The sequence below is a fragment of the Zosterops lateralis genome (assembly GCF_965231275.1).
Source record: "Zosterops lateralis genome assembly, chromosome: Z".
Classification (NCBI taxonomy): domain Eukaryota; kingdom Metazoa; phylum Chordata; class Aves; order Passeriformes; family Zosteropidae; genus Zosterops; species Zosterops lateralis.
The window spans coordinates 38949526-38976878 of NC_139800.1; the positions used below are offsets into that span (position 1 = coordinate 38949526).

Genomic DNA, 27353 nt, shown 5'->3' on the forward strand with positions numbered 1-27353 from the left:
AGCTCATCCGCGGGCGCCGCCGGGGCGGGAGGGGAGGGGAAGGGAAGTGAGGCGGGCGCGGCGCCGGGCACAGGTGGGTGGCGGCAACGAGGGCAGCGGGAGCCGCTCGGGCGCCTGGCGGGGCTGGGAGCCCCGGGAGCCGGCGTGCAGGCGGGGCAGTGCCGCCGCTGTGAGTGTTCCTTCCCTGTCCGTAGCCCCTCTGCCCCGGGCTTCCGCCCGGGCCCCGCCGCGCTCGGCTGGGCGGGCCGGCGTCCCTGTTCCCGGGGCCGGCATCCCTATTCCCGGGTCTGGCGTCCCTGTCCCGCAGCGCTTCCCGCCGCTCCGCCACACCTCCTTGAGGGAAACGCTGCTGGAAGTGACAAAACTTTCCGTCCTGGCCTTTCGTTGTACCCCAGATGTCTGCACCCAGAGCGTGGGGAGCAGCAGAGGGGCAGAGTGCAGAGCAGTGGGGCCTGCGGCCGGCAGCCGCTGCTGTCCTTTCTCACGCAGCTCGCACCTTCACAAGAGGGTCAATGGCCTTGTGGGCTTCTGGTGTCCTGAAAGAACTTCAAACAGTGGATCTGTTCGACCCTCTCAAAGCTGATTAATGAGCCGTTCCACTTATTGGCCTCTTTAACACTGGAAACATGTAGGTGAAAACCCTTCTTATTGAATGGTGGTGTGTAATTCATCCGAGCATTTCAGTTTAGTTGTATGTGCGTTCCTTTACTCGGGATAATGCTTAGATTGCAGAAGTCTAGTTAAGTGGCTGAAGTGGCTTGCCAGTGTCAACATTCCAAAGGCTTTTTCTGAATCCAGCCTTAAAGATTTCATTGTTTGACGTTGTAGGTGGTATTCATTAACAGCAGCTGCATTAAGCTGAAAACAGTTATTTTGTTTCAGCACTGATTTTATTTGGGTGCTTCCTATGTATGAATATCATCAGATGTGCATGCTCTGTGTCCTGAAAGTCAGTCACACACACTCTTTCCTTGTGTATTTTGAAAGGAAGTAAAATCCAAGGTAGTTCTGTGCCTCTTCAATGCTGTTCAGCATGTCCATATAATCACTCATTTTGGAGGGATCACTGAAGATCATCTAGTTCCTGTTCAAGGAGGATTAGGCAAGTTACCCAGGCCCACCTTGAAATTATCTTATAAAATAAAAATTGGAAAATTCTGTCCTTACGCAAATGTTGGTCATGGGGTTTGTTTTTGCAGGGTTGGTAGTTTCTTTTTTGTTTGTTTGTTTTGTTTTGTTTTATTTTTTCCATGGACAAAGTAACGGTATATTTGGGGGCAGAAAACTGTAAAAACATATATTTGATCTCTTTAATTATTTTAGGTATTTGGTCATTACTGTGATACAAATAATTGTCAATGGAGTAAAAATTGGTTAAGGGCAGTATCAGGATACTCTTTCTACCTCTTTTACCATTTTAAGTTATGCTCTTTTTCAGTCTTGGGTGTTTTTCTTTGGGAATTAGTATTTTAGGGGTAGAAGGAGACTTCTTTTTTTTTTGTATTTCTCTTCTTTTTTAAGCTGAAAGATGAAGTTTTCTTTCTTGGCTTAGAATTTCAGCTCATAGAAATAAATTTCCCTCACTGCTAATTTGCTGATGTAGTTGATAAAGAAGGTCTTCCATTATGCTCGTTATTCCCATAGTTTTCAGACTTAAAAGGAGACTTCTGGAATGGTACCAATTGTTTTATCAAGGGATATCAGTGATTGAATTAATTTTCACATCAAAGCCTCATTACAAAATGCACTGTTGTTCTTGTGACACAGAGTGAGGTTTGTAAGCTCTCTTCTGTGGATTGTTGTGTAGTTTAACGTGAGCAAGTGTTTCTGTTAATTTGCTTAAGCCTTACTTTCATCTGTAGAACCCATTCTTGCCTTAAGATCTCTTAAGGCTTAAGATCTGTTAGGTGTTGGTTCTTATGTGTGTGTGGGAAAAAAATTTGTAATTACCAAAAATATTCTATACATATTACTTGGTATTTAAAGAGTAAGATTATTGTTCATGCTGATGATCAAAACTGCATTCTTAGTAAGATCTTAGTGTCTTACATTGTGTGGGAAATGTATAAACCTGGATTTCAAAGAAGCTGCCTTGAAAGCAGTTTAAAGAGCATTAGTTATGAGATTCTTGTTTGTGGATCTGGATATTAACTTACATTACCAGCTCAGGTGCGTGTGCCAGGGTATGTGCTTGAGTGGCTGTGCATGGAAATAGTTATCTTTGTTGACTCTTGATCAAAGTAGATGATTCTAGCAGAATCAGCTGCTGGGAGAAATATCTTCAAACAGGCTTAGCATAAATTGATGGGGTTCATCTGACTGTCCTTAGTTTGCTAGAAAACTCAAATTGTGTAAATTGCTTTGCATTTACTTAAATGGACTGTTATTTCAGTGAATGAGTTTGTGTGTGGTGTGCAAAACTGAGTTAGAAATGGGCACCATCTTAGGGATTGATGCCTGCTACTTGTGTCAGCATTTGTGTATGAATTTGTGCGACTCTGATTTTGCACAGTAAAAAATAACAGTATGGTTTGTAAGGCATTAACCGGTTTATGTATTCAAATATTTGCAACACCTTCATGTTAGGGGTTTTCCAGGGCTTGGCAGATATCAAGTACAGAGCTGTAACTGCTTGGATTGGTTGGAGACTTGATCTTCTACCATACGGCCCTCTCTGTCATTCATTTTTGTTTTCTAAGATTTTGGAAATTCATGAAAAGCAACAGCTGCTGTTGTGCTCTGAAACAAGACATATTTCATGTATGCTTCATGCTTGGTGTACACCTTCATGATAAGATGCAGGACTATGTTAGGCGACTGTGTTCTGTGCCTGCCTTTCACAGTCACGTAAGCCATGACAGTGTCGCATGTAAGACGGCACTTCACTGGCTGGTGTAGGAGTGCAGTGAAACCAGGGGTGCGCTTGGAAAGGGAGTAGATAATCCAGTGCATTCTTGATAGTGTGTTTCTAGCTCCTGACATTATATTATTAAGTCATCTCTAGTGACCACGCATCTTCTGTTTTTCCAGGGGGGTTGGTTGGTTGGTTTGTTTAAGTTTGTAAGCCTTTCACTTTTTTCCACCTGGTAGTGACTCTGATGGATGTTTCAGCAAGTTTTCTTGCTGAAAACCATTTTTCAGAGGGTCTTCTAATTTTCATATCTGGATTATTACTTGTAGAGTGGAGTTAGACTGGAGTATTTAGTTACTGGCATTCAAAATAACAGCTTCTTGGAAAAATGAAATATTTTTAAAATCAAGTATCATAACTGATCACTCTAGTTCTTAATGTGCTGTTTACAAGTTTAACTAGACTTCTTTGTATAACAGTTCTTCTTGTCCCCTTCCTGGTTCACCATTTGAAATGGGTATTTTGGGTAGTTCAGCTGTCCCTGGGGATTTTTCCCTCAACTTTCACTGGACAGAATTATATTGCCAACTTCTTCCCTATCTCCTTATTTCCTTTTTTATTTTAACTGTAAAACCTGAGACTATGAGTTACAGTGTATTGCCTGTCAAAAGTAAACTTTTTTTTTCTATAGATATTTTTAGGAAGCTTAATCTTGTCTACTTTGCAACCGTATTTTATGTTGACTGGAAACGTTTTTCTCATATTTGCTTTCAGAGACCTGTGTTTCTAATTCAGGCTGATGCTTTTTGTATTGAGTGGAAACAATGTTATACTAATACAATTCCTTGAAGGATCATATCTCTCCTGTTTCCCATTCTTCATGTCTTTTATGCAACTGTGTTATGTGTTGGTGATCAAGATTGACTCTATTAATGTTGGCCACCATCTGGTGTTGCTGTTTATTCTTTTGTGAACATCTATCTTCTAAAATATTAAAACGTATAACCAAGTAATCAGCTTTCCCTGTAATTTTATTACTTTTATTACTTACAAAATGTACTTACAAAGTAAATTTAATTAGAAAGATGCATTGAATTTAAGGTCTATCTTTAAAATATACTAGTAATTTTTTACATCTCTGTGGAAGAAGTATGACGTGAAACACTGTGAAATGATCACCAGGACTTTGTAGCAGCATTAGAATTTCTAAATTTTTTTTTTTTTTTCACACCTGGAGTTCAGCTAGTGAACCTCCTTTTCTAAAGGTGAAATGCATTAATTGCACAGAAATGAGAACCAGATACTCATATTATGGGCATAATATAGCAAAAGATATTACAGAAACAATGTTGAATAAGAGATGTATTTCAAAAAAAGATGTAAAAAATAATGAATCTTTTCTGTGATGCTAGTACCTTGAAATATATGTAAGACAGAAGAACTTATCATACTAAATCCAAGGAGTATTTCTCAGAACAGAGTACTTATGAAGCAGTAGTAAAAGATGCACTCTTTGCATACACAAAGCTCAAATATGTGCAGAGAACTTTCAAGGTTTTCAGCAGGGGTTTTGCTTCAGAAGGAGAGGTGGCATGTTTCCTGTATTATATCAACACCATGATTAGAATTTGTTCTCTACCTGTTAAGGAAAAATGAAAAGAAATACAAAATGAATTACAAATGCTAGACTGAATTTATGTACAATCATAATTTATGATTGTACGCAGTTTTGGAGTTAAATTTTTTACACTCCATCTCAATCTGTACTCAATTTGTCACAAAAAGTGTAGGAAAGAATTCTTCCTTTGTAGGAAAGAATCCTTCCTTTGTTTACCTAGGCTTGACTTGCAGCTTCTATTGATTCTACTTAGGATTTTGATAGGCTGTATTTTAGTACCTGCAGTAGTGCTCATGTTGGAGCGATAATAATAGTATGATATGTTTACATTTTTTGGGAAGTCTTGATTGAAGAAAAGACACCATAAAGTTACATTCATTCAAATGCAGTTGGAATCACATGATAAATAAAATCATTATTTACAGGCTGTTGAGTTAAGCTACCCAAATTATCACGTATATATGAAAAGACATCACAGTCTATACAAAGAAGACCATGGGGTTTACGCATTTTATAGTTGCACAACTACCTTTTTCCTCCTCACCAGTCCCTAGTACCTGTCATTACAACTTTTTTCTTCTGTGAGTGCACACATACTTCCTGTGTACATCATTTCTGTGGTTTAGTCATGTTGGACCAATGAGGAACAGTGTATGTGTAGATGCTAATTTTCAAACAAAGGATCAGTATGTTGTTTTACAAAATTGTTGAACTAGCATTATTGATTTAAAGGTACCTAGACTTGGAATAAATGAAGCAATATATATATATATATATATACATATAAATAAATTTGTCCTGTTCAGTTATGTGTTTTGAGAATGGTGCTTTTAAAAAAAATTGTGAAAAAAATCATTGCCTTTTAACTCTTTTAATTACCTTCTGTTGCAATTTTTATCCTCCTCTTTTGCTGAAGTGTGCCCTTCCTTCGCCATTTTTGGTTGCTTTTTTTTTTCCATTTGGCTCTATTTTGAGTTTGCTTTAATGTGATTCCTGTGTTATTTGTTTCATTGCTACAGAGGTGTGCCCTCCATTCAGTGCTCTAATATTTTACTTTTTCCTGATAATAAAAAGGCTGTCTATTTAAGTGTCCACTGACTATTTCAGCATCCAAATAGATGGTTCATTCCTGTCTTTTCTTCTTGAATGAAACTGATAATTTCCCAAGGTGATTGAGGTCTCCAGTATTTGATAAGGCAACCAGAGCCTGAAGGAGGAGTAGATACCCATTTTGTCTGGGACACAAGCATTTATTCGTGTATTTCAATGTCATAAAATTAGCAGTGCTGTTCATGGCAATGCATCTGTTCATCTCATGTCAAGTTAATTTTTATGTAACATGGCTTTGAGCCCAAATGAAACCTTAGATTATATTTCTAGCTCCTAATTAGATGACTATCACATATATGTATTAAACTGTCTCTACTCAGTTGTTCTAAATTCTGGATAACCTTACATTGTCATGTTTTTTGATTTTGTTTTGCTTTATTTTAATCTTCCCTAATTGCCTTATCCCAAGGCTGGCCTCTCCTCCCTACAATTGTGTGCATAGCATAGTACTCACATTTATAAAAGGTGTTGGTTTTATATTTTAAATATTTACAAATTAAAAATGTGTTTGTGCAAACAAGGTTTGAATGTTAGTTTGGTGTTAGGTTTTTCCTCTCTAAGTCACTTTATTTCTTTTCTCTATCACCAATAATTACTTGACCTGCCAGCAGTCATGAGGTTTTGGTAATCAGAAAAAAATCCAGATAATGTCAGATTCAGTCCACAGCATTACATACAGACATCGTAGATGCATTGCTCATGTTGCCTGAATTTACTGAGCTATTTCAGTGAAAGAGAACCTTCTGATGTGAGCTTGTTGCCCTGGTATGTTTGCAGAAGTACTGAAAGATTGTTAAAAATTAAAAGGAAGGTTTTTGTCAGCTTCCCTTCAACAACAGCCCTGAAATAGTTTGGTTTTTTTTTTGACAGGTAGAAGGCCACTGAGGTGGGGAGATGTTGTTATGTTTTTGTGCTTTGTGTGACACTACTTTAGAGAACTGTATGGACAGTTTCTTGCCCTGCGTCACTTAACGATTGTAGGTTGATAGCATGCCATAGATTCGTACAAAAAAGATATAGCAAGTCTTTGGAGAGTCTGAGTTCCCCTCTGTGCTGACTCGGAAAATTATATAAAAATTGGCTTTGGACAGTGAAGTCTATGATGAGGTGTAAAACTGTGAAATAATGTCACAGTGGAGTATCTGTCCTCTTAAGGCACTTAGAAGCAGACCTATCATGGTGAGTGTCACTGAAATGCTAGGGAGAGAACTATCTGTGTTTCATCCTCTAGTATCTATTACTCATTGAGAAAGCAAATAGAAAGGACTTCAGTGGGCTAAAAGTGCATGACTTTGGCTTGATGGTCATAGCAAAGCAGAGAATGCATGTAATTATAATTTTGTGATGAACTTCTGCCTATTGTTGCAACAAATGTTGGTGCGTTTTAATATTTTTGTGCCTTTATATTTATTTACATACTTTCCAGTGAAAAGACTTTTTTTTCTCTGTAAGGTACTGAGTGTTCTGAGTTTCCACTACAAAATGTAATTATAAACCTTAAGTATTTAATTATAGATTAAAAAAAATCTTCCTGAGTAATCTCCAAGGAATACTTGGAATGTACTCCTTGTAAATTGGCTCATTTTCTTGTAAGTGCTGATATGAGAGTAGTTTTAATGTGGAAAGTATTCATCTGTGGACAAACATTGTATATAGGAATTTATTACTCTAAAAATATAAGACCTATGAAGTGATTTAGATTTACTCTTGCTATTTAAAATCCCAGCAGAAATATATCACTGTCTTTTGATACATTTGGTTGTTTCTATTGGTTTATAAAAGCTGTCTAGAAATACTTTCATTTGAATTCTTATCTGAAAAGGACAGCCACTGGTCCTTGAAGCAAATCCTGAAGCCAAGCAGATGCCATTCTAGCCTGATGCCATTGTGTGGAGATACAATCACCCTTTAGCTCTACTATTGTAGTAAAGGCAGCTGGACTTTAAATAGATTTAGAATCAATGCATTTCAGAAATGGTTGTGAGATTATTTCCTTTCTTTCTTTTCTTTTTTTCTTTTTAGAGTGCATGAAGTGAAGAAACTACAGTTTTGATATTGTAATCCTATCTAAAATTATTTTTGGCACTGGGAAACTTAATATTCTCCTTCTGGAGTCATCATATATCAGAATTGTGTAAGCCTTTGTAAAACTGTTGCCCAATAGATGAACATGGAGACACAGCTAGATCCCATGAAGGATGACTTGCCCTTAATGGCAAACACTAGCTACATGCTTGTAAAGCACTATGTGTTGAACTTGGATGTGGATTTTAAAAGTAAAGTTATTGAAGGCAGCATAGTTTTGTTCTTTGAGACTGGAAGCCAGTACATGAAGACCGGCAGTGCTGGCGAAGAATGCTGCCAGTCAGAGTTTGATGAAACCTGTAAAATGGGGGCATCTGAACCCTGCGACATTCCTGTGATAAATGTGAGTACCTCTTCATCTAAAACGGAATACAATGATTTTACTGTTAGTGGTAAAGAAGAGGAAGCTACTTCTGATGAAAATAGTAACCATAGCAACAGTGAACAGGCTTCTGGGATTTCTAGTTCAAAGGGCTGCTGTAACACAGAGAATTATGGAAACAAGGATTTTCTGCTGGTATTGGATTGCTGTGATTTATCTGTGCTAAAGGTTGAAGAGGTAGATGTTGCTGCTGTGTCAGGCATTGAAGAATTTACAAGGTCTGCCAAGCTAACTGGTGTTTCAAAGAAGCTGGAAAATCTCAGGAATTGGATTATACATGAACTTGTGACTTTACCTGCAGATCGCTGGAAGGAACAGCTACACTATTTTTCTCACTGTAGCCAGGCACCTGGCTGTGGGGAGCTTCTGTTTAATACTAGCACCTGGAGCTTGGAGATAAGGAAATTAGGAATTCAGACTCCTGCAGACTTTCCTCATGCGATAAGAATATGGTACAAAACCAAACCAGAGGGAAGATCTGTTACATGGACTACAGACCAGAGTGGCAGGTATGTAACTGTTTCTGAACGCTTTGGATGCAATAAATTTAAATAGGTGCAAGAATGGAGAATCATATGATTGCTGATGAACTGTGAAGAGAATGAGTACACCTTCCACAGTTTTCATTTCATCCTTGGTTTGAATCTTTTTGCTCTCCTGCAGAAGAACAGATAGTCTCTCTCCTCATGAAACCCTTATGGACTTGAAGATCTCAGGCCTGTCTTAGTGATTGTGTTTGCTTTTTCTGAGTGGGAGTAAATAACTTGTGTGTATTTCAACGAGTGTGTGCAGGGAATGGGGAATTATCATTTAGAGAAAGAAAAGGTATGAGTGACAAGTTACTTTTTATTTTTTTCTTCCTGGCCTACACAGCATGAAGTTCAATATATATAACATTTAATAGAATTACTTCACAATTAGTCCTTTATCAATATTGTAATCAGCTTAGAAATACGGTCTTTTCCTGTTTAGTCTCTCATAATCAACTTTCAAAATCTTCATCTATAATGTTGAGAACATTGATGATAGCAAATGAGCTGCAAACTGAAAGAAGAATTGGCATTTTATCTAGTGTTAGTGGAAAGGACATGGTATTGTACTGAAATCTTCAATATAAGCCCTTTATAGAAAGGAAACTACAATTCATTCTTGACTTCTACAACTGTATTTTTTTATTGCAATGTTGAAAGGTGGATTTTAATGGCTATTATTTCTTTATGATGTCTAAAAAGCAGGAAAAAGGTTGGAAGATAAAGAACAAATTAGACCTGATTGAATAGTCACTTTTCTTTCCCATTCAAAAGATATATGGTTACCTTTTATTTCAGTTATATTCATATAAATTAAGTCTTTTCACTAGCATCTAAGTTGGTGAGGAAAATGAGGCCTTTTGATTGCATTTGTGATAGTTATGGAATTCTCCTACTAATCTGTAAGCACCATCTAGTCCAGAAATGTCACAGTCATGTTCATTTTTTCTTTGCCTTCCTTTCCTCACTCCCTGAGGAGTTGTTTTTGGTATGAATTTAGGAAATTTAACTCAATATAGTACCCTTATAACTGAAAATTCTGACTGCATGCAAAGGTAAAGCAATTGCCCATGATCACGTGTCTGCATCTACCTGCCCTACTAACTAATGTTAGCAACCCTCAGCTGGTATAGGACTCTTCCTCTCTGTGTTTTGAGCATTTGAATGTTCTTTTTAAGCATCGAAATCATGAACAGTTTTGACTCTTCATAACCCTTTCACTCTAAAGCATTGTTTTTACTTTAGTGACATTTCATGGCAGTTGTAAACAAATGGATGGAATTTTATGATCAAAAATGGAGCAGAAAACGCAGGCTTGGTGTGGATCCAGCAGTTTGATGGATTTATTCTCAGATTTACTGATTTATTAAAACTGATTTATTATCAGGCCTGTGTAGGTATTCCAAAAACTAATGCCTGTCAGAAAATAAGTTTTCATAGTGCAGTCATTAGAATCTTTCTTGGTATCTTTTTAAAATCAAATTCTATGTGATGAGCCCATAAACAGTGGTAAATCTCATAATGCCATAGGAGGACTCTTCAAATTGTTCCAAATTATGTATCCGGTGCCTTTTTTTTTCAGATGTCAAATCCTTTGCCAAAGGAGTCCATACTGTGATTCCAGCCTTGAAGAGAACTAAATAACAAAGTACACATATTATGTAACCACTTCCACTGTTTCCTGTAATTTAACACTAGTACAATGGTTTGCAATTTAGCCTATGCACAGTTTTATCAAGACTTCTATTTTATTTGTTTTAAAGAATGATGTATTATAATACAGAAAAAACCCCAGCTGAAACAAAGCTTTGTAGGATGAGTTTAGGCAAGATCAAACACATGTATACAAACATGTTATCACAGCAGGACACACTCCTATTTTTGATAGAGGAATTGAACACATAGAATTTCAGATTTCCCTGTCTGAGCTTTTGGGGCCAAACAAAAAGGCAACCACTGAGCTGCCTTGTGCTAATGGAAAGAGGGAAAGTATAAAGGAATGACCAGGAAGCCTAACAAAATACACTTGATGAAAGGGACACTTTTGACCCCCCCCCCTCTAAACTTGGATGCTGGTTCCTTCCATCACTGGTATGATGACAGGTGTGTGTACAGCTGGGCCATAAGGCATATTAGGAAGATAATCTAATTGAAAGTAAGGAGAGGTGGAAAAAGAATAGAAGAGAATAAGATGTGTTTGGAAAATACTGCTGAGGTTAGTTTGGAAGGTAGAGTTATTTACTACAAATTAGAAGATGTGGCATGAATTAGCATTGTTCTGTCCTCTTAGAAGCTAGAAATGGAGGAAGGGAAAAAATTTGGTTTTCCTCATAGGCAAGGTTTGGTAGAATAAGGTAGTCCAGAACCCTGGTAGGTGACCGACAAAATTCTAAGAGGCAATCCTCAGCTGTGGGGAATCTCTACGGGTATTTTGTTTATTTTTGTTCCCAGTAATGGGAACATGGTAATATAAATATTTGAGCAATTAGCAAAACATTTTGAAGTTTGTTGGATTATTCATGTGATATGCATTGACTTCTAAAGACTGACAAATGATAGGGATAGAATAGAAAAGTAAAACAAAAAAACCCAAGCCACAAAAAACAAGCATAAACAAATGAAAAACCCAAAAAACTGAACCAAAACCAAACAAGAAAAGTAGGCAAACCCTGAGTACAAAATGAATGGATTTGATATTCCTGAAATGTGGAAGCCAACAAACAAATGTTGTAAAAAATTAAAATTAAAATTCTCTCCTCTGAATTATGTGTCCTAATTACAAGGAAGACAATAAGAAACATGAATATTGTTGACTGGTGGTTTTTTTCAACAGTAAAATGTAAACAAGAATACCTGCTCTCATGAAATCTGATGGCAGTCACTGGCACCTTGCAGATATGTAAATTGATAAGGCAGACTAGAAAAGTTCATGTGATTTAGATACCAAAAAATCCTGCTGCTTCATCGATGTAATTTAAAGTAAGGAACAGCTGCAAAGAGCAGTACTTTTACAGGGATTGGCCTTGTAGTTAAGGGAGAGTGCACCCTCACATCCCTAAATGCAGACAACCTTTGCAGAAATAGGGAATGTAATTTTACAGATACAGGAAAGGGATAGAGTTTCTGAGCTGGACATTTCCCCTGATAAAGCCTTAGACATTAGGCAAAGCAGATTGACATGAGTGAGCCTTAGAGTATGTTTCAGGTGTTTGATGGCAGGTATCTCAAGGCTTGCAGATTCCTGTTAAGAAAACAGATTATCAACTGAACATTATTACTAGCTTAAAGATAGTGTTAATGCATTATTATAGTGAATAGACTTACATGCGAGAGGGAGATCTGCCAAGAGGTGATTTGAACTGATTTTGTTGTGTTGTAAAGATATGTGGACTACTGATGAGTTACAATTGCATTAATCAGATTTTCATCAGAGAGATTACTGAACAACAGACAGTCCCTAGTCTCCTCTTGGGGCAAAATCAAACATTACCACAACTAGTACTTGATTTCTTCAATAGTCTGGATGGCTTTTTGCTTGTGAATATTTACCCATATTTCTCATGGTCTTCCTTTTAGTTAGGATAACTGACTCAGAGGAGATAATTTAAACTTTTTACAAATGCTTTTTGTTGCCCTCTACATTTCCAGCAATATCAAATCCATTCATTTTGTACTCAGGGTTTGCTTTTTTTTTGTTTATTTTTTTATAATTGTCCAGAGGAGTGACCAGAGATGTCACTCCTGTGTTTTGTGAATGTTTTGTGGATGTTTGTTCTTCCAGTGTAACAAGTAATTAGAGAAATACTCTGATAATGTCTCTGCTTATCTTTCTTTTGCTGCTTGAAATGTCCTTAACTCTTGAAACTTACCTTGGCAAAGATTATGGTTGGCATAAGTAGTGCACAATTAGATGATTTGAGTATTTCAAGACCATTAAAAGTTAAAGACCAGAGGTGAAGGGGATAGGTAGTAGAAAGAGGAAAAGAGCTATGAAGTTTCCTGCTAGGAGGGGTAGAGGTAAATGATTAAAAAAGGGCAAATGGGCGTATCAATTGACAAAAGCAGCCTAAACCTCCTTATTTGTATTTGATATTTTGTCGTGTGCTTATGTTAGCTGGTTATTTTTCTGGATCAAAATAATAAGAATTACATTTCTGGTCCTCTTATGTGCTCAAATTGTGTACCTGATCCCAAACAAAGACAATTGTCAGCCGCAGTGGATGTGGTGAAGTAACACTGCACTATTATCAATGCTCTAAAAAGAAATTACCACTTTAAAAGAAATATAACAAATATCTAATTAAAGACTGGTGTAATTGTTCTTCTGATAGTTTCCTTTAAAAAATTAGAACTTGTGTGTTTCATTACTATTTTTTTAGCAGACCGACATGATTGGGTATATTTAGGTGTGAAATAATGAAGCTAATAAGTATACCTGGACAAAAATTATATTAAAATGCATGAGGAGTGGAAAGAAATCCTAGTTCTGCAGAACAGATTATATACTTGACTGATCTTTCTCCATTTATCTAACTCGCTTTTTACTTAGGCTTTTATGGTAGAGACTTGTGACCTTCCTGTATGTGTATTTTAGCCTCAAAATGCTGTAGGGAAAAAAAATGCTACTGGACCAGAGGGCTTAAAACTAAGCCTGTAGGAGCAGCTTGAGTGCTAGCACTATCTGCAAAATGGTATGGACATTATCTGTAAAATATGTTATGGTCTGCAGGTAAAAGTGCTCTGTGAGACCAGGTGACATTAATGTTCCTGGTAGCATCTATTCATTGTAAAATCTATATGGTATTTAACACAGCATTGTAGCATTTAGTCTAGCATTATTCTGCCAGCCAGTTTTCTCTGTTACGGTGACATTTCCCTCTACAGAATATGAAGATATCCTATACCGCTCCTAGAGTGGATTGTACCAACGGCACCTGGCAAAACAGCCTTCACACTGCATGGCAAATCATTGGGAAAATGTGTGTAGCAGTAATCACTAATCCCACCTTTCCTCTACTAGGATCTCTTTATAAACCTGTGTATTTTGATAAAGTTTTCCTGAATTAGAAGTCACTTTTTCATGCCTTCCCAGCACATGTGTTTTAGGGTAAATAATAAGCCCAGTAGCTCTTAGACTAACATTACTAGGAGGAAACAGGTCTTCCTGGAAGATGAAAAAACAAGTTCTTAATTTTTTCCTGTGAACTCACTACCATGCACTCCTTGTTTTTACAGGAGAAAAGCCAGTTGTTTTGTGTATATCCGAGTTGGTTACAGATTCAGTTTTAGGATTTTAATTCCATCTAAGTTAATTGAAAATCTGTGCAGATTAATGGTCTCTCACATTTAGCTGTGCATTGGGTTTTACTGTTTAAAAGATAACCAGTTGGCTTTCTCTCCACTGCAGTTACCTGAACTTCACTTGATGTCTAGGTCCTACTCTATTCACTTTGGTACATAATGGGGGAAGTTAGCTTGTTTTCTTTTTCTGTTTGTTTGCATTAACAATAGGCCTGCTTAAACTGCAGCTTTCATCCCTGCTTTGCTGGAAGATCAGCTGGCCTGCATTAGGTAAGCCACAATAATTTAAATGCATCAAGACAGCTCTGGATCCAATAGCACAGGTAGCAATGACAAGAGGGCAGAAATATCTTTGGAGTGTATTTCATCTATGACTATCAGTATTTCCAAGTTCCTTCTCTCTGTATAGTTTGAAGTTGGATTTAGATAGGGAATAATTTGAAAGAAAAAGCAGTTTGGGGGGGAGTAAATAGAAAGGGAATAATTTGAAAGAAAAAGCAGTTTGGAGGGGAGTAAATAAAATAACTAAATCTTAGCCAATGCAAAATCAGTTTTGCCCTAACAATTTGTCTTCTACTTTCTAAAGTATTTTGATAACTTCAACTCAAGTGATGAAGGATTCTGATCAGAATATTTTTAGCCTCAAGCATTCACAAAATACTGTGTTTTGCTCCCATAATATTTAGCTTTAAATAGCATAGGTTTTAAAAAGTTCAGTGTAGTGAAGTGATACTTTCAGGATTTTCTTTCTTTTACTGGAGAAACCTACTGATTGTGGACTTTAAAATATAATATATAATTTAAAAATTAGCTTTTTTTTTTTTTTCTTAAGATAAGTGGTGGTGTTATGCAGGTAACAGGAATTTAGATAAAACTGCAAAATGCAACAAAATAAGTAAACCAAGAATCATTAAGTCCATCCACCAACAATGGCAAGTTAGATGGAGCTAATGAAAAGCCTTGTTGTCTTCCCAGCTGTAGCTAAGTGGCTAATGAGGAATTTACTGGCATGAAATTTTACAGCTGAAATTGAAAAGAGGTGGTAGACTGAAAGTTCTGCTGAGGAGGGGGTTAGAGTAGCTGCAAAAAGACCAGTACTACAAGGAAGATTGCTATGTAAGAAGCAAGAAGAAGGCTGGAGATGATAGGATAGAAATTAATTCTTCTTATTATATGCCCTGTGGTTGAAATTCCCAAAGACAGGTGAGCTAGAGTGCATTACCTTTAAGATTAAAGTAAAAATGGCAGGATTTATTGAGGTTTGGACTGAAAGGAAGACTCAAAACTTCATTTACTGCTGAGTTTGCATAAGCCTCCAGGTTGCTGGAGAGAGAGAGAGACTGGATTCATGGTAATGAAAGCATTACTGGGATGATAGCAAGGAGGTGTCACAGGTGTTGGTGAAGCCCTGCAATGGCATCGTCAGAAGATACTCAGAAGCCTTCTTTGACCTTATGGTTTCAGCTGGAGGCTATTGTATGAGGCTGTAAGACTCATGCAAAAGCAGGAGAGGGAAAATACTGGAGTTAGTCTTTTCTAGTTTGAAGGTATTGTAGTAATCTTGCTTTTCTTGTCTTAAATGACTTAGACTGTACTTTGATTGGTTCATGCTATACGGGTTTGAAACCTGCGGAGCTGAAGTTAAAGAAACCACCTCAGTACAACAGCATCTTTGATTTTTTGTGTAGAACTCAATTCAGTCTTTCTTATTGTAATTTCTTAGTGTAATTTCAACTTCAATCTCTTTTCCTTCCATCTAGGCCATGTGTTTATACAATTGGATCACCAATAAACAACAGAGCCCTCTTCCCATGTCAAGAACCACCCATTGCCTTGTCAACATGGCAAGCCTCAGTCCGAACAGCTGCAGGCTTTGTTGTGTTAATGAGTGGTGAAAACTCAGCAGAACCAGTCCAGCTTCAAGAAGGTGAAATACACTTTTCAAGGCAAATTATTTTCAATATTTTTATAATTAGAATTCAAGCTTAGTAAATACATAATTTGTGAAAGAATGAAATTCCTATCCTTAAAAACACTTCCATGTCTGTCTGTAATCTCTGTGTCATTCTGTGGAAAAGTTACCTGTTCAAGGCCTCAGGATTACTTCATAAGTATTCAAAGTATCTGCACTTCTTCATTTCACTGTGTTGATTACTTTTTTTCCCCCTCTGTGTTTCCAAACCTAGATTTCACATCTCATAAAACAGCTTTATTTTAATCACAGTGTACTCAGCTTTTGTGGATGAAGTACACTGTCAGGCTCTCAACAACCTAAGACCTTGGTAGATAATTATCTTTCAGTTTTAGTTCTGCAGTCCAAGTGTAGCATGTGATTAGAAGCAGCCATTATGTCATATCTGTTGCCTGGAATACATGGAATAGCTGAAGAATATCAGGTCACTGCCCTGAAAATCTGATCTCTGTGGGGGTTTTTTGCATTGATAAATCATAATCTTTTTCAACAGAAAGCAAATAAGCATTTCTTCTGTGTTGGTTATATTTTATTATCTGAACTTCTTTCTGCAGAGAGAAGGAAGTTTTTAAGACTGGTGTAAGTTCTACATATAACGGAATATGTCTTTTTCTCGTGAGTTTTGATATAATCCGTCAGACTGGGTCAGTGTTTTCTAGTGTAAGTAGTTCTGATGAGAAGAAGCCTATAAGAAAAAGTTGGAATTAATTATTTTCTGGGGAAGAATGTCTTTTGTTCCATTTTAAATAAGCAGGTTTATTCTTGAGTGGAAAAAAAAATCTCCTTGATTTGAGAATCATTAGTTAATCCAAATCCGTTTTCATGGAATTGTCTGGTTATATTTAGCCATATATGAGATCTCTTTCAAGGCTTGTCTCTGCTGCTGAAGTATGGAAAACTGCTGCAATGAGTTGCTCAGCTCCCTTGGTGAATAATACTTTTCTGTCTCAGCATCAAAAAAGCAAGGACACTTGTGACTTCAGACTAGGATAACAGGTTTTCCATCAGTATTTAATTAGTTCATTGAGAGATCTTAATTATCTTGCTTTACATACAGCTGGAAATTAAAAAAACCAGCAAGCTGTTTGGAATTGTAAAAATTTAGAAAGCTAATACCGAGGCAAAAAGGGAAAGGAGTAGTATTCTGAGGAATGTTTTAAAATCCAAGTAGACCCATATTTAAGTGCTAACCTGAAGCCTTGAATTCTTAATGAATTTAGGAATAAAAATTCGTGAGTTTAATTAATAGGACTTCAAAGATTTAAAATTTTGAAATGCTCTGTTGTTTTAAATAGCCTGTCCACTTAGATCTTGTTGTTTGGCAATTCTGGAAGGTATATAAAATGTATCCAGCTGAAAATTTTGTCTTCACAGGCCAGAAAGCCTTTCAGGGTAGCTTCAATTTAAATAAGTTTGCCAAGTTGTTTACATACAGTGTGTTATTGCTGCACTGCATGTTTATAAAATAATACATAACTGGCGGAATAATAAAATAATTTTTAAAAATGCAATTTATTGAAAAGAATTAGCATTTCGATAAGCAGTTATGAATAAATTTACTCTGAATAGAATTACAAGTTAGCCGAATATTTTTTTCCTTTAAAAGTCATATTTAAAACCAGCGTGCAGGCAGAGAGTAAGAGAACAGCAAGCAAAGGTGATTCCTTCAGGCTTTTCGTGATCTGCATTCTGCTTCACAGACACACATCTCTACATGGACAGATGCAGTAATCCATTGCATAGCAGAGCTAGGTGTACTCTCATAGGCAGCTTCCACATTTACCACTTGTATTTGCAGGTTTTGGCAAGAGTCTGTTTCCTCCCATATGTGCCATTTTTGCATTCTGCCTCCTGCAAAACTGTGATTGATCCTGTCATTTGAAGTAGAGGAAGGCCATATTTGTTTGAAGAATAGTGATAGAATACTTACACAAATAGGAATGGTAGCTATTTGAGTATGACCAAAAGCACTTAAAATATCTTGCATTCTTTATGGAATACTTTCAGAAGAGAAGTTGATCAGAAAAATGCAATTAATAATGTCTTTTGGTAGAAAGCTTGATAGGGAGCACTGCATGAATGTGTAATGTGAGCCATTTAAACATTAGATTTATTTTTCTACTCTTGTCAGTTTTATTTTTCTTCAGCACATTACTATAACACATTAAAGCTGCAAATACATTTAGTCACAAACACCCTTCTATTTGTTCAGTTCATATTCAAGAAGTAGATATTCAGCCTTTACATGTGAAATAGACTCTCTTACTTTTGTGTGGTTATTCTACTACTGTGTAATCCTTGATCTTGTTTTGATATCTGCACTCTCAGGGAGGAGTATACTGGTACTGAGAAAATACAGTGCTAGAAGAGCCACTGCTCCTGCGATGGAGTTAGCAACAGCAACAGTTGCCTTTCCTTGTGCTCCTCACTTTCCACAAGGTGAAACAAAAGAGTGCAGTACTTTTGTTGATTCATCTCCAGCATGTATCAGGGACTACAGCAGGGTGCTTGAGAGCTTATCAAGTGCTACTCATCCCTCTGAGCCAGTGCTGAACTAATGTTCTGGCATGAATGTGAGGGAGCTTTGTGGGAAGTTCTGGTTTTCAGATGAGATCAAAAAACCCTTACAAGTTACAAAGAGTTTCAGAAATCTGGAGGGTTCTTAATACTGGTGCTCCAGCCAAAGAGTTTTACAAATACAGAACTATTTTTACATAACTATTTATTTAGCTGAACATATGTAAATTAGCACTAGCTCTTACCTTGTATATCTGTTGCTGTGAGGGGCTATTTCTTGTTTTCCATAGAGGTAGTTGAACTTTGTGGGTTTTAATAAATAGTAAGCATCAGTTGTATTTTGTGGTGTTTGTGTTAGTGCAAACTATTGGACAAAAAGTATACTGGTAAGTAAAAATGTTCATAATATTCTTGTATGTGGCATTAACAGATACAGCTTTGGCATTTTTTTCAGTTATAATGAACTCTACAGGACTCAAACAATTTCAGTGATTTCAAAGATACCTGAATGCATTAAAAATTCTAGGAAGTAATTACATCATTCATAATTATTATTTCAAGTAGGAGAAACAAATGATCTTTAAATTGTTCTTTTGCACAATGATAAATAGATTAAAATTTCCTGCTCTTGTTAAACATTTGCATGGAAAGTTTTTCACTTTTAACTCATAGAATAGGTGATTGTTGCTGCATGGTTGATGCAGTTGTGACACAATAGATTTGCTTTGCAGAACTGAAAAAAAAATTAATTACTTTCAGAATTATGGGTAGAGAAAATAATAAAATGCTTTGAAAATATTATAATTGCCTAAAATAATTATGTGTAGGATTCAAGTTGTTTTAAAATTACATTACAGGTAGAAGGACTGGGGTGATCGTCTGTTTTTTCTGTGGACTAAGCCCAGCTCAAGCTCTTGGTTTTCCCAATGTGTTCTTGCTTAGTCTGAAGTTTTTATGGTACAAAATGCTGTGTTTGGTAAGGAAAGCCACGTCCCTGTTTCAGCTGCACTGTTTTCTGTTATCCTAGAGATGGAGCTGTCTCCAAGGTTGACACTAAAAAGCACAGTGCAGCCAAAAGGAGTTGAGTGAAGCTTCCGATCCCAATCTGTGTGCTGGGATAGATCATAGGATACGGATGAAGGAAAACAAAAAAAGCCCACTGACGTGAAGACAGTGTAAGGAAGGAAGTGAAATTATGGGAGAGGTCAGGCTGGGAGACAGTCTTAGCAGTAGTGAGAGAAGACACAAGATCAGTGAGTTATTAAGCTGTCTTTGAAACAGTGCTTCATGGCTCTCTCCAGAGGGAACTTCTGCCAGCAAAAAGACCTTTTCAGTCACTGATCAGCAAATGCACTATTTTCAAACCTGGATGCTTCTATGGTTCTCTAGAGAGAACTCACTTGTCATGCCCCTGCATGTGATTTCAGTCAACAACTGTAGGATAAATAAGTAAGTATTCTATATAGTTCTTGAGTATGAATGCAGAAGGCATCAAAAAGCACTGCAGGAAATGGACTGGACCCTGAGTAGGTGTGCAGAGACATCATAAAATTCAGATCTTGCTCTGGGAGCATCTGTGGTTCACATGATTTCTAAAATCCTTGCAAAATAAGAGTCTTTGATACCTTCACTCTTTTTGCATTGAGTCAGCTCTAAATAGCATGTGCTCATTGCTAATTTGTATAAATTTCTGGATGCAGTACATGCTGTTCTTCTTTCTGGACTCCTAATCTGATTGCCATTCCTTTTAGACATTCTGTTCAAGCTGTTTGTGGAGTGTTTTTTAGAAAAAACCCTCTTGCTTGCTCTAACCTGTCTTATTAAACTTGTTTCTCACTGTAACCTCTCTGATCTCTCTGTTTGCCTAGCACAGGCCAACACAGGCCTTTACTTATAGACAATCTCATAGTTGCGAGAGCATTCTCCTTTATGCCTCATGCCATTTGGAACAGTTTTCTGTAACTGCTTTTTGACTTGCATGCTTTTTTCAGAACGTAGTTGGAAACACATGACAGTTTTTTGATTACAATTTTCTTTGGTGCTATTCAATTCTTAAGATTCTACAATTAACATAGCTACGTGGAGCATTTTGTAATGCTTTATAGCATTTAGATGCAACAGTAAGTGCAGAACCTCTGAGCCTTCTCCGCTAGGTATGTAAGTTAATGGCGTAGTTGTTACTAACTACGGTGTGTGCAGGATTGGGCCTCTAGGGCAGTGTCTATCAATGAAACCGTGCATCAGGAATTTGGTATTCTGAAATAATATATTGTTGCTGTGCTGGGTGACCTTTTTCTCTTAAGGTGGCATTTGCTTTTCTTGGCTTATTTGTAACTTTGTTAAGTTAATAATAACAAAAAAGGCAGAGTGAAATTTGGCAAAGTTATCCTCCTTATTCTTAATGTGTTTAGAGCAAATAAGTCCATTCTGCTTATGTACTGAGAGGAGGTTATGAAAATTACAGGAATAATATATGTTCACCTGGCAATACTGACAAAAGTTTTTTGGTGGTGGGTGTTCCCTCAAGTGGGATGGGGTGCAGGACTATAAGCAGTTTCCAGTACATGTAAGAGGCAAGGACTTATCTGCCTCTCAAAAGACTTCACAAATGGCATTGCTTTGTAATACTAAATAGAAGGTGGAAAACTTGTCCTTCCTTTGGACAGTCTGATCTTCTTTGGTCATTAAGGTAGGAAATAAAGCAATGCTTTGCAGCAGTTGTCTATTTCCTTTCCTCTGTGCCTTGTGGTCTCCACTTAGTTGTGGTGGTTTTTAATTTTTTTTTCCCTTTTGGTAGCGTTTCATAGCCCTAGTCAGAATACTTTGGCAAAAGAACAAGTACTAAGGTTCTCTCAAAATAGCTGAAGTTTGTATGTTTCCTCTGTTGCCCTAGCTACAGCCATTTGCACATGATTCATGAGACTCAAACTCATACTAGGCTTTTTTCAAGAGAATTAGTCTATTAGTATGGTGTGGTAACTGAATTACGACTATAAATGAATATGTAGGTATGATTCTTAAACAATATCCTTTTTAAAGCCAGAAACAGGAAATCTAAGCAACATTTCTATTAATGAAAAGTGTGCTGTTCTAAAACATCCTCCACCTTATAAAAATGTGTTTGTACACACAGTAATTCTATTCCATACTACTTGTTTCCCTATATTGTGTTCTCATTATGATAAAACTTAGCACATTTTTTCCTTCTAATAGATTCTAGTCTTGTTTTCACACCTTTGTGGGGTAACATGACCAAATTGCTAACTTAGGTAGTATCTCATCTGAGTCTAAGCTTTGATTTCTTACTGCCTGGTTGACAATAACGTACCTCAAATAGCTGGGTCCGATTTACAGGCTTTAGTGTTGTTTGTTAAAATGTACCTATCAGTTTGGTACTGCCCAGAACACAAAGGTTTTGGGTTGTGTGAGATAATACAAACAAGACAAAATCATAAGATAGTAGATACAAGGTTGAAAGAGTTTATTTTTAATATTTTGTGTGTCTTTGTATTTAAAGGTGTTACTAAATGTCATATCTGATGTAATTGTTGGGCAGTAACAGTACGATTATGATAAGTTGCATTAATAACACCCCACTTATGGATGATTTATTTGCAAGTAAAGACATCAGCAGTTAGAGCACAGTTGCAGGTGTAAGTAAACAGTACTTAGAACACAGAATCCATGGTGGTTATGTACAACTGTTCTTACATGTCTCAATGCAATTATTTTTATTTCCTCCACAAAAATACCAGGATGTAAGGTGGGAGGTTTGGCCTAAAATCTCAAGTACGTGAAAATGTCAAGTACCTAATATGTTGTAAGACTCACGAGTCTATACAAATGTTCTGTTGTTTACAGGTATCTTGAGCTGGTACTACTATGTGTCTATGCCGATGCCAGCATCCACCTTCACTATTGCTGTGGGGTGCTGGCAGGAAGTTAAACAGCAGTCCTTCAAACAAACAGCTGCTATTGAAACAAACACTGGGTTTTCCTTGCCATCATCACAATCTGATTTCAGGTTGGTGTTTAAAAATTGTTGAAAAATTAGATATATGGGTAGCATTTCCATTTGCTCTGTGGAATGTGAAAATGAGTCATATTAGCATGGGAATCAAAATAGAACTTGTTTAATCTGAACAGAAAAATCTTGACAGGAAAATAATTCCAAAGGCATTATTTCATGGGAGTGGTTCTTTTTATGTGAAAACAAGCTGCTTAGTGAGCAGCAGGGTTTGTAAATTCTACTGTCCGCTAGATTTGTGTCCTATATCCTTGCCAGATGGATACAGATAATGCCAGGTGCTGTTTTGTTTCTTAACTCAATCTATTCTGGATACCTAATGACTCCTACTACAATATTGCCCACTTATTTTTTTGTTCTGCTACAGTCTCATTGCACAGTTAAAGCTGGCCTGTGCTGTGATTTGCCTAGGATAATGTGTAGTGACCAGGTACCTGAAAGGACTTGTACAGTGATCCCATAAAATAGAATTGGACTGATGATTCTTAACTCTTTTTGACCAAACTAGTAGAAATGTAATTATTTTGGATACATCTATTCCTCCTCTCAGTCTAGTCAAAACTCAGTTAGTTTGAATTATTACAGAATGGTAGATGAGCAAAACAACATATGCCTGAAAATAAGATTTGCAGGTAGAAAACAAGTTTTTGGGAAAATACCATTTGTTTTCACCTTAGTTAGCAGAAGCCTCAGACATGGGACTTGATTTCCTCATATATTACTCTCAGCTGTTCAAATTCATCCCATAGCGTCACAGAACAACCCATGTTGTAATGGACCTTGAATGTTTGTCTAGTCCATTCTTTCATGGGAAGGAGCTTAGATGAAGATATCTAACCCCCATTGGCCATGTGGCTCCTTGTGAAGAGAGGAACTCTGTACCCTTTGTAGATGCCCTTCAAGTACTGAAATACTCCAATGAGGTTCTCTTTCCTCTTTTCCTGAAAAGGCATAGCTTCTTCTGCCTTTCAAGATTCTGCAGGCCTTTGTTTGTTTTTGTGCCTTCCTTGACTTGTAAGGACCAGAAAGAGACGTGATGCTTCAGGTGCTGCCCAACAAGCTCTGTTCAGAGTGTGGTGGGTAGAGCTCTGTCCCTCTGTCCCCTGCAGCTGCAGCCCAGGATTTGATTTGCCTCCATAGCTGCAGTGTCCCCCCAGTGACTCAAGTGATTGTCCCCTGGACTCCAGTGTCTCTTTTAGCAAGGCTGCTCCCCAGACATGCAGGTCACAGCCTGTGCTGGGCCCCTTGGTGATGTCACCCCAGGGGCAGGACTGTGCACTTGTCTCTGCTGCACCTCACACTGTTCTGGCCAGCCCCACCCTTTCAGCCTGTCCAGGTCTCTGAGGTGGCTCTCCCTTCTGATGTGTCCACCTCAGCAGCTAACCTGATGAGGGTGCTTTCAAACCCATTATCCAGAGTGTTTGTGAGGATGTTGAACAGTGTAGGGCACAACACAATTTCTTGGGGAACTCCACTTGTGACAGGCTGCCAGCCTTAGTGAATACCACTGATCACCACTCTGGGTCTTGCCTGTGTGCCAGTTTTGTACCCATCTTGCAGACCACCTATCTAGTTTGTATGTTGTCAGTTTGTCTAGGATGTAGGAAACTGTGGCCAGTGTCTTGCAAAAGTCCAGGCAAACAAGGTTCACTATTCTCCCCACATTAACAGGAATTGTTATTTTATTGTAGAAGGCGATTTGGGTTATAAGTATTTTTGTAACATTTTTCTGTTACTCAATTTGAAACTTTGCTGAAAAAATACTCATCTTTTAGACAGCTCTTTGGAATAATACTTTGCTAGCATTAAGACAGTGGAACTACTGAGTCTTTGGAACTTGAGGGCTCAATAGGTTTTTTTGTTGGAATTTAAAATTAAATTATTCTAATGGCTTGCAGCTTGGCTGATTTTGGTTAAAAAATGCTGATTAATTTTGAGAATAGAAATCTTTATACTTTACATAGGATCAGTCAGAAATGCCTGTTCTAATTTTAAAATAGTTCATCAGTTGGATGAGCTTCTGGAAATTGCTTTGTGTTTATGTCTTTGCTACTTATATGTTTATGGTATGACTATCTCTGCAAAAATAAGCTATAGATGTATTCCTCTCAAAAGTACAGCACATTTGGTAATAGGAATTTATTGATTTTCTGGTGCAAAAGATCATTCTGGCTCAGTGTTGATAGAGCAAATGAAAGTTCCTGGGTTTTTTGAAAAATTTCTGAAAAGAGGGAAATATTTTTGTAATTTTTTGTAGCAAAAATTAGTGGAAGTTTTAATCAGTGTGGTGGTTATAATAATGAGTTTATCTATGTGATGGTTATTGGATGAGTTTATTGGTACAGATAGTGTGATGTATCTCCAGCAGTTAGTGTCAGTGAAAGAAACAGAACTACTATGTCTTGGGAAAAAAAATGACCAAAAAAATTTCAAAAAATCCTCTGCAAATGTGGTGTCTATTGTATGTAGACAAATAAGGAGACGCTAAGTGGACAAGGTTGTTTTGCAGCTAATCAGGATGTAAAAATCTGTGTCCTTAAAAATGTGCTCTTACAGTTATATCCAGTTAATCTTTAGTTGGGAGTTAGCACAGCAGAGATTGTTGCTTATTTTGGTTAGTGAGACCAGATGACCAAACCAATATTACTCACAGTAGGAGACATTTCTAGAAAGAGTGTGAAATGGATAGACAAGCAAATGTTAAGCATGTGTCTCAGATAAGATAGTGGAGATAAACTGTAGGGACAGCAGGAAAATAAAGAAATTCTGAAAGAAGCTGTTGAAATGTGTATTGTAATTTGTATCCAGGTGCCAGTGAGTTTGACCTAAGGAGGCTGTATCAAAGTAAATGTTAAATGGAGCTATGATGTTTATAACTTTTTAATCTCCTAGTGGTCATTAAAGAATTGGCAATTTTTATAAGCGATATGGTACTAGCTTTCATGTTCCTGCCTAATCTTAACTCTGATAATAAAATGCAAAGTGACATTGGTTTAGAGCAGAAATATACTTGATTAAACCAGCCTTAGAAAAAACAATTGTGTAGTGACAGATGTGGTTTCCTTGCATATGTAGTCAATGAAAGGACACAGTCCACTTCTTTGACAGAAAGACTTACATAAGGTATTGAAGTGTTAATACTTCAGCAAAATCTCATCCTTTGCCACATGTCATAATTTTTTTTTTCTGTGTCATCATGATCTTCCAAGGATAAGTGCTGTGGGCAATGCTAGGTGCTTTGCCTGTTGAGGCATAGTAAAACCAGATTACTTAAACTGAAGTTTCAAACCAAGGAGAGGCTGTGCTTTGTAGAGGACATAGGCTAACGGGTGAAAACATGAAGCTGATTTCTGTTTAGATAAGAATCTCTTTGGGCAGATAACTTATTGTGAAGGTATATGACTCAGTGTTTAGGAAGGATTTGATTTATCCCTCCTTTCTTCCAGCTAGAGCTCTAAATATGCTATAAAAGTACTATAAAGTAAGGTTGGCCTTATATGGTATTATTGAATGTCTTGCATGATAAGCCTGAATTGACATCTACTTTTTTTTTTTTTTTTTTTTTTTTTTTTTTTTTTTTTTTTTTTTTTTTTAACTTAATAATAATAATTTTAAAATTTAGTTGAAGTTTCTGGAGAATTTTAGTAACAACTACAGAAAAAAACGTCTCCTGGAATTCACATCTTAATTGCACCTAAAATACTTGTGTTAATGTTGTGTTAATATGCATAGAATTTTGTTTTCATAGCCAAGTTTGAATTGGAATTCTGAGTAAATATTTTTGTATTCTTATTAGTTCTCTTTACATATATTTTGAGCACTTGCTCTTTTGATGCATATCTGTTATGAAAACAAGGTATGACTAGTCTCTCTCTTTAGTTAGGAGCTCTACTCAGATGTAGTGAGTGTTTCAAAGTGCTGCACATGTGTGAACAGGGTGAGAATGCAAGTGAGCTGATTCTATGGAAATCAATTGTCATTCTGATATCTAGAGAATATCCTTGTCTTAGCATAGTCAGTTGTGCACATTTCTGGTATTACAATTAAGTACTGTTTTGTTTTGTTTTGTATTGTCTTATCAGATGGCATGAAGAAATCTGTGGTCACCTGGAATATCCCTGCCGTTTCCAAAATCCTGCTGCCAGGTTGCAGGCAGTCATTCCTTACAGAGTCTTTGCTCCCTGGTGCCTTATGGAAAGCTGCAAAGAATATTTGCTTCAGCTAATTCCTCAGTGCCTGTCAGCTGCTTATGCCACACTGGGTACCCACCCCTTTGCCAGGCTTGATGTTCTGATAGTTCCTTCCAACTTTTCCAGCCTGGGAATGGCTAGGTAAAAAAACTTTTTAGTAACCAATCTGCTGTATTTTTTTAGACTCCTTCTTATCAGCTAGTTAACAGTGTCAAGTTGGTGTCAATATAAAGTTGTTGTGCTATTTTTCTTAAACCAAACTTAAAACTGTGGTTCTGACTTCATGTGAGTAGGTTTGTTTGCATCCTTTGTGACCTTTAGTTTTAGTTTTAGCAGGGCTTAGGGAAGGAAAATATAAGCTTATTAGAAATGTGGGTCTGAATTTTTGCATTTCTCACACTGAAGTTCTTTTGCTGCTTTTGTTGATCTAAATACTTGATGACATTGCCTTGTTTTCTTTTGGCATTGATTTTAGCCTTATATTTTGACAGAATAGGAGTATGTTAAAATCCAAATCTAGAATTACTTTATAAGTGTTTCCAATGTATGGGTTTCTAGTCAAACACTTATCTTCAGAGGCGAAGGCAAATAGCAAGGATTTTATTAGGCAAATAGTAAGGAATTTATTATTAAGTTTTCATGGAATTGTGAAGGCTCTAAAGCCTGTCCAGGTACCTCTGAATGGCATCTGTTCCCTCCAGCATTTTGACTGTACCACTCAGATTGGTATCATCAGCAAACTGGCTGTATGCTTTTGATCCTACTGTCTG

The 27353-nt window shown here is 37.0% G+C and overlaps 1 protein-coding gene across 9 annotated transcripts in view; it reads left to right on the plus strand.

Moving 5' to 3' along the window:
• Positions 1-30: 30 nt before the first annotated feature.
• Positions 31-27353, plus strand: part of AOPEP (aminopeptidase O (putative)) — a gene marked incomplete at its 3' end in the record, with an annotated part of 188651 nt that continues 161328 nt past the window's right edge. For 7 of the 9 annotated variants that reach the window (XR_014592548.1, XM_083884198.1, XM_083884202.1 and 4 more), the window contains exons 1-5: positions 31-73; positions 7602-8555; positions 15638-15804; positions 22228-22390; positions 26476-26724. Coding sequence is in view for 8 of the 9 variants with exons in the window: in XM_083884198.1 (XP_083740324.1) it covers positions 7744-8555; positions 15638-15804; positions 22228-22390; positions 26476-26724 (1391 nt within the window). Of the gene's footprint in view, positions 74-522; positions 629-7601; positions 8556-15637; positions 15805-22227; positions 22391-26475; positions 26725-27353 lie in introns of those variants that run through there. The other 2 variants (XM_083884199.1, XM_083884203.1) reach the window with 2 other exon arrangements.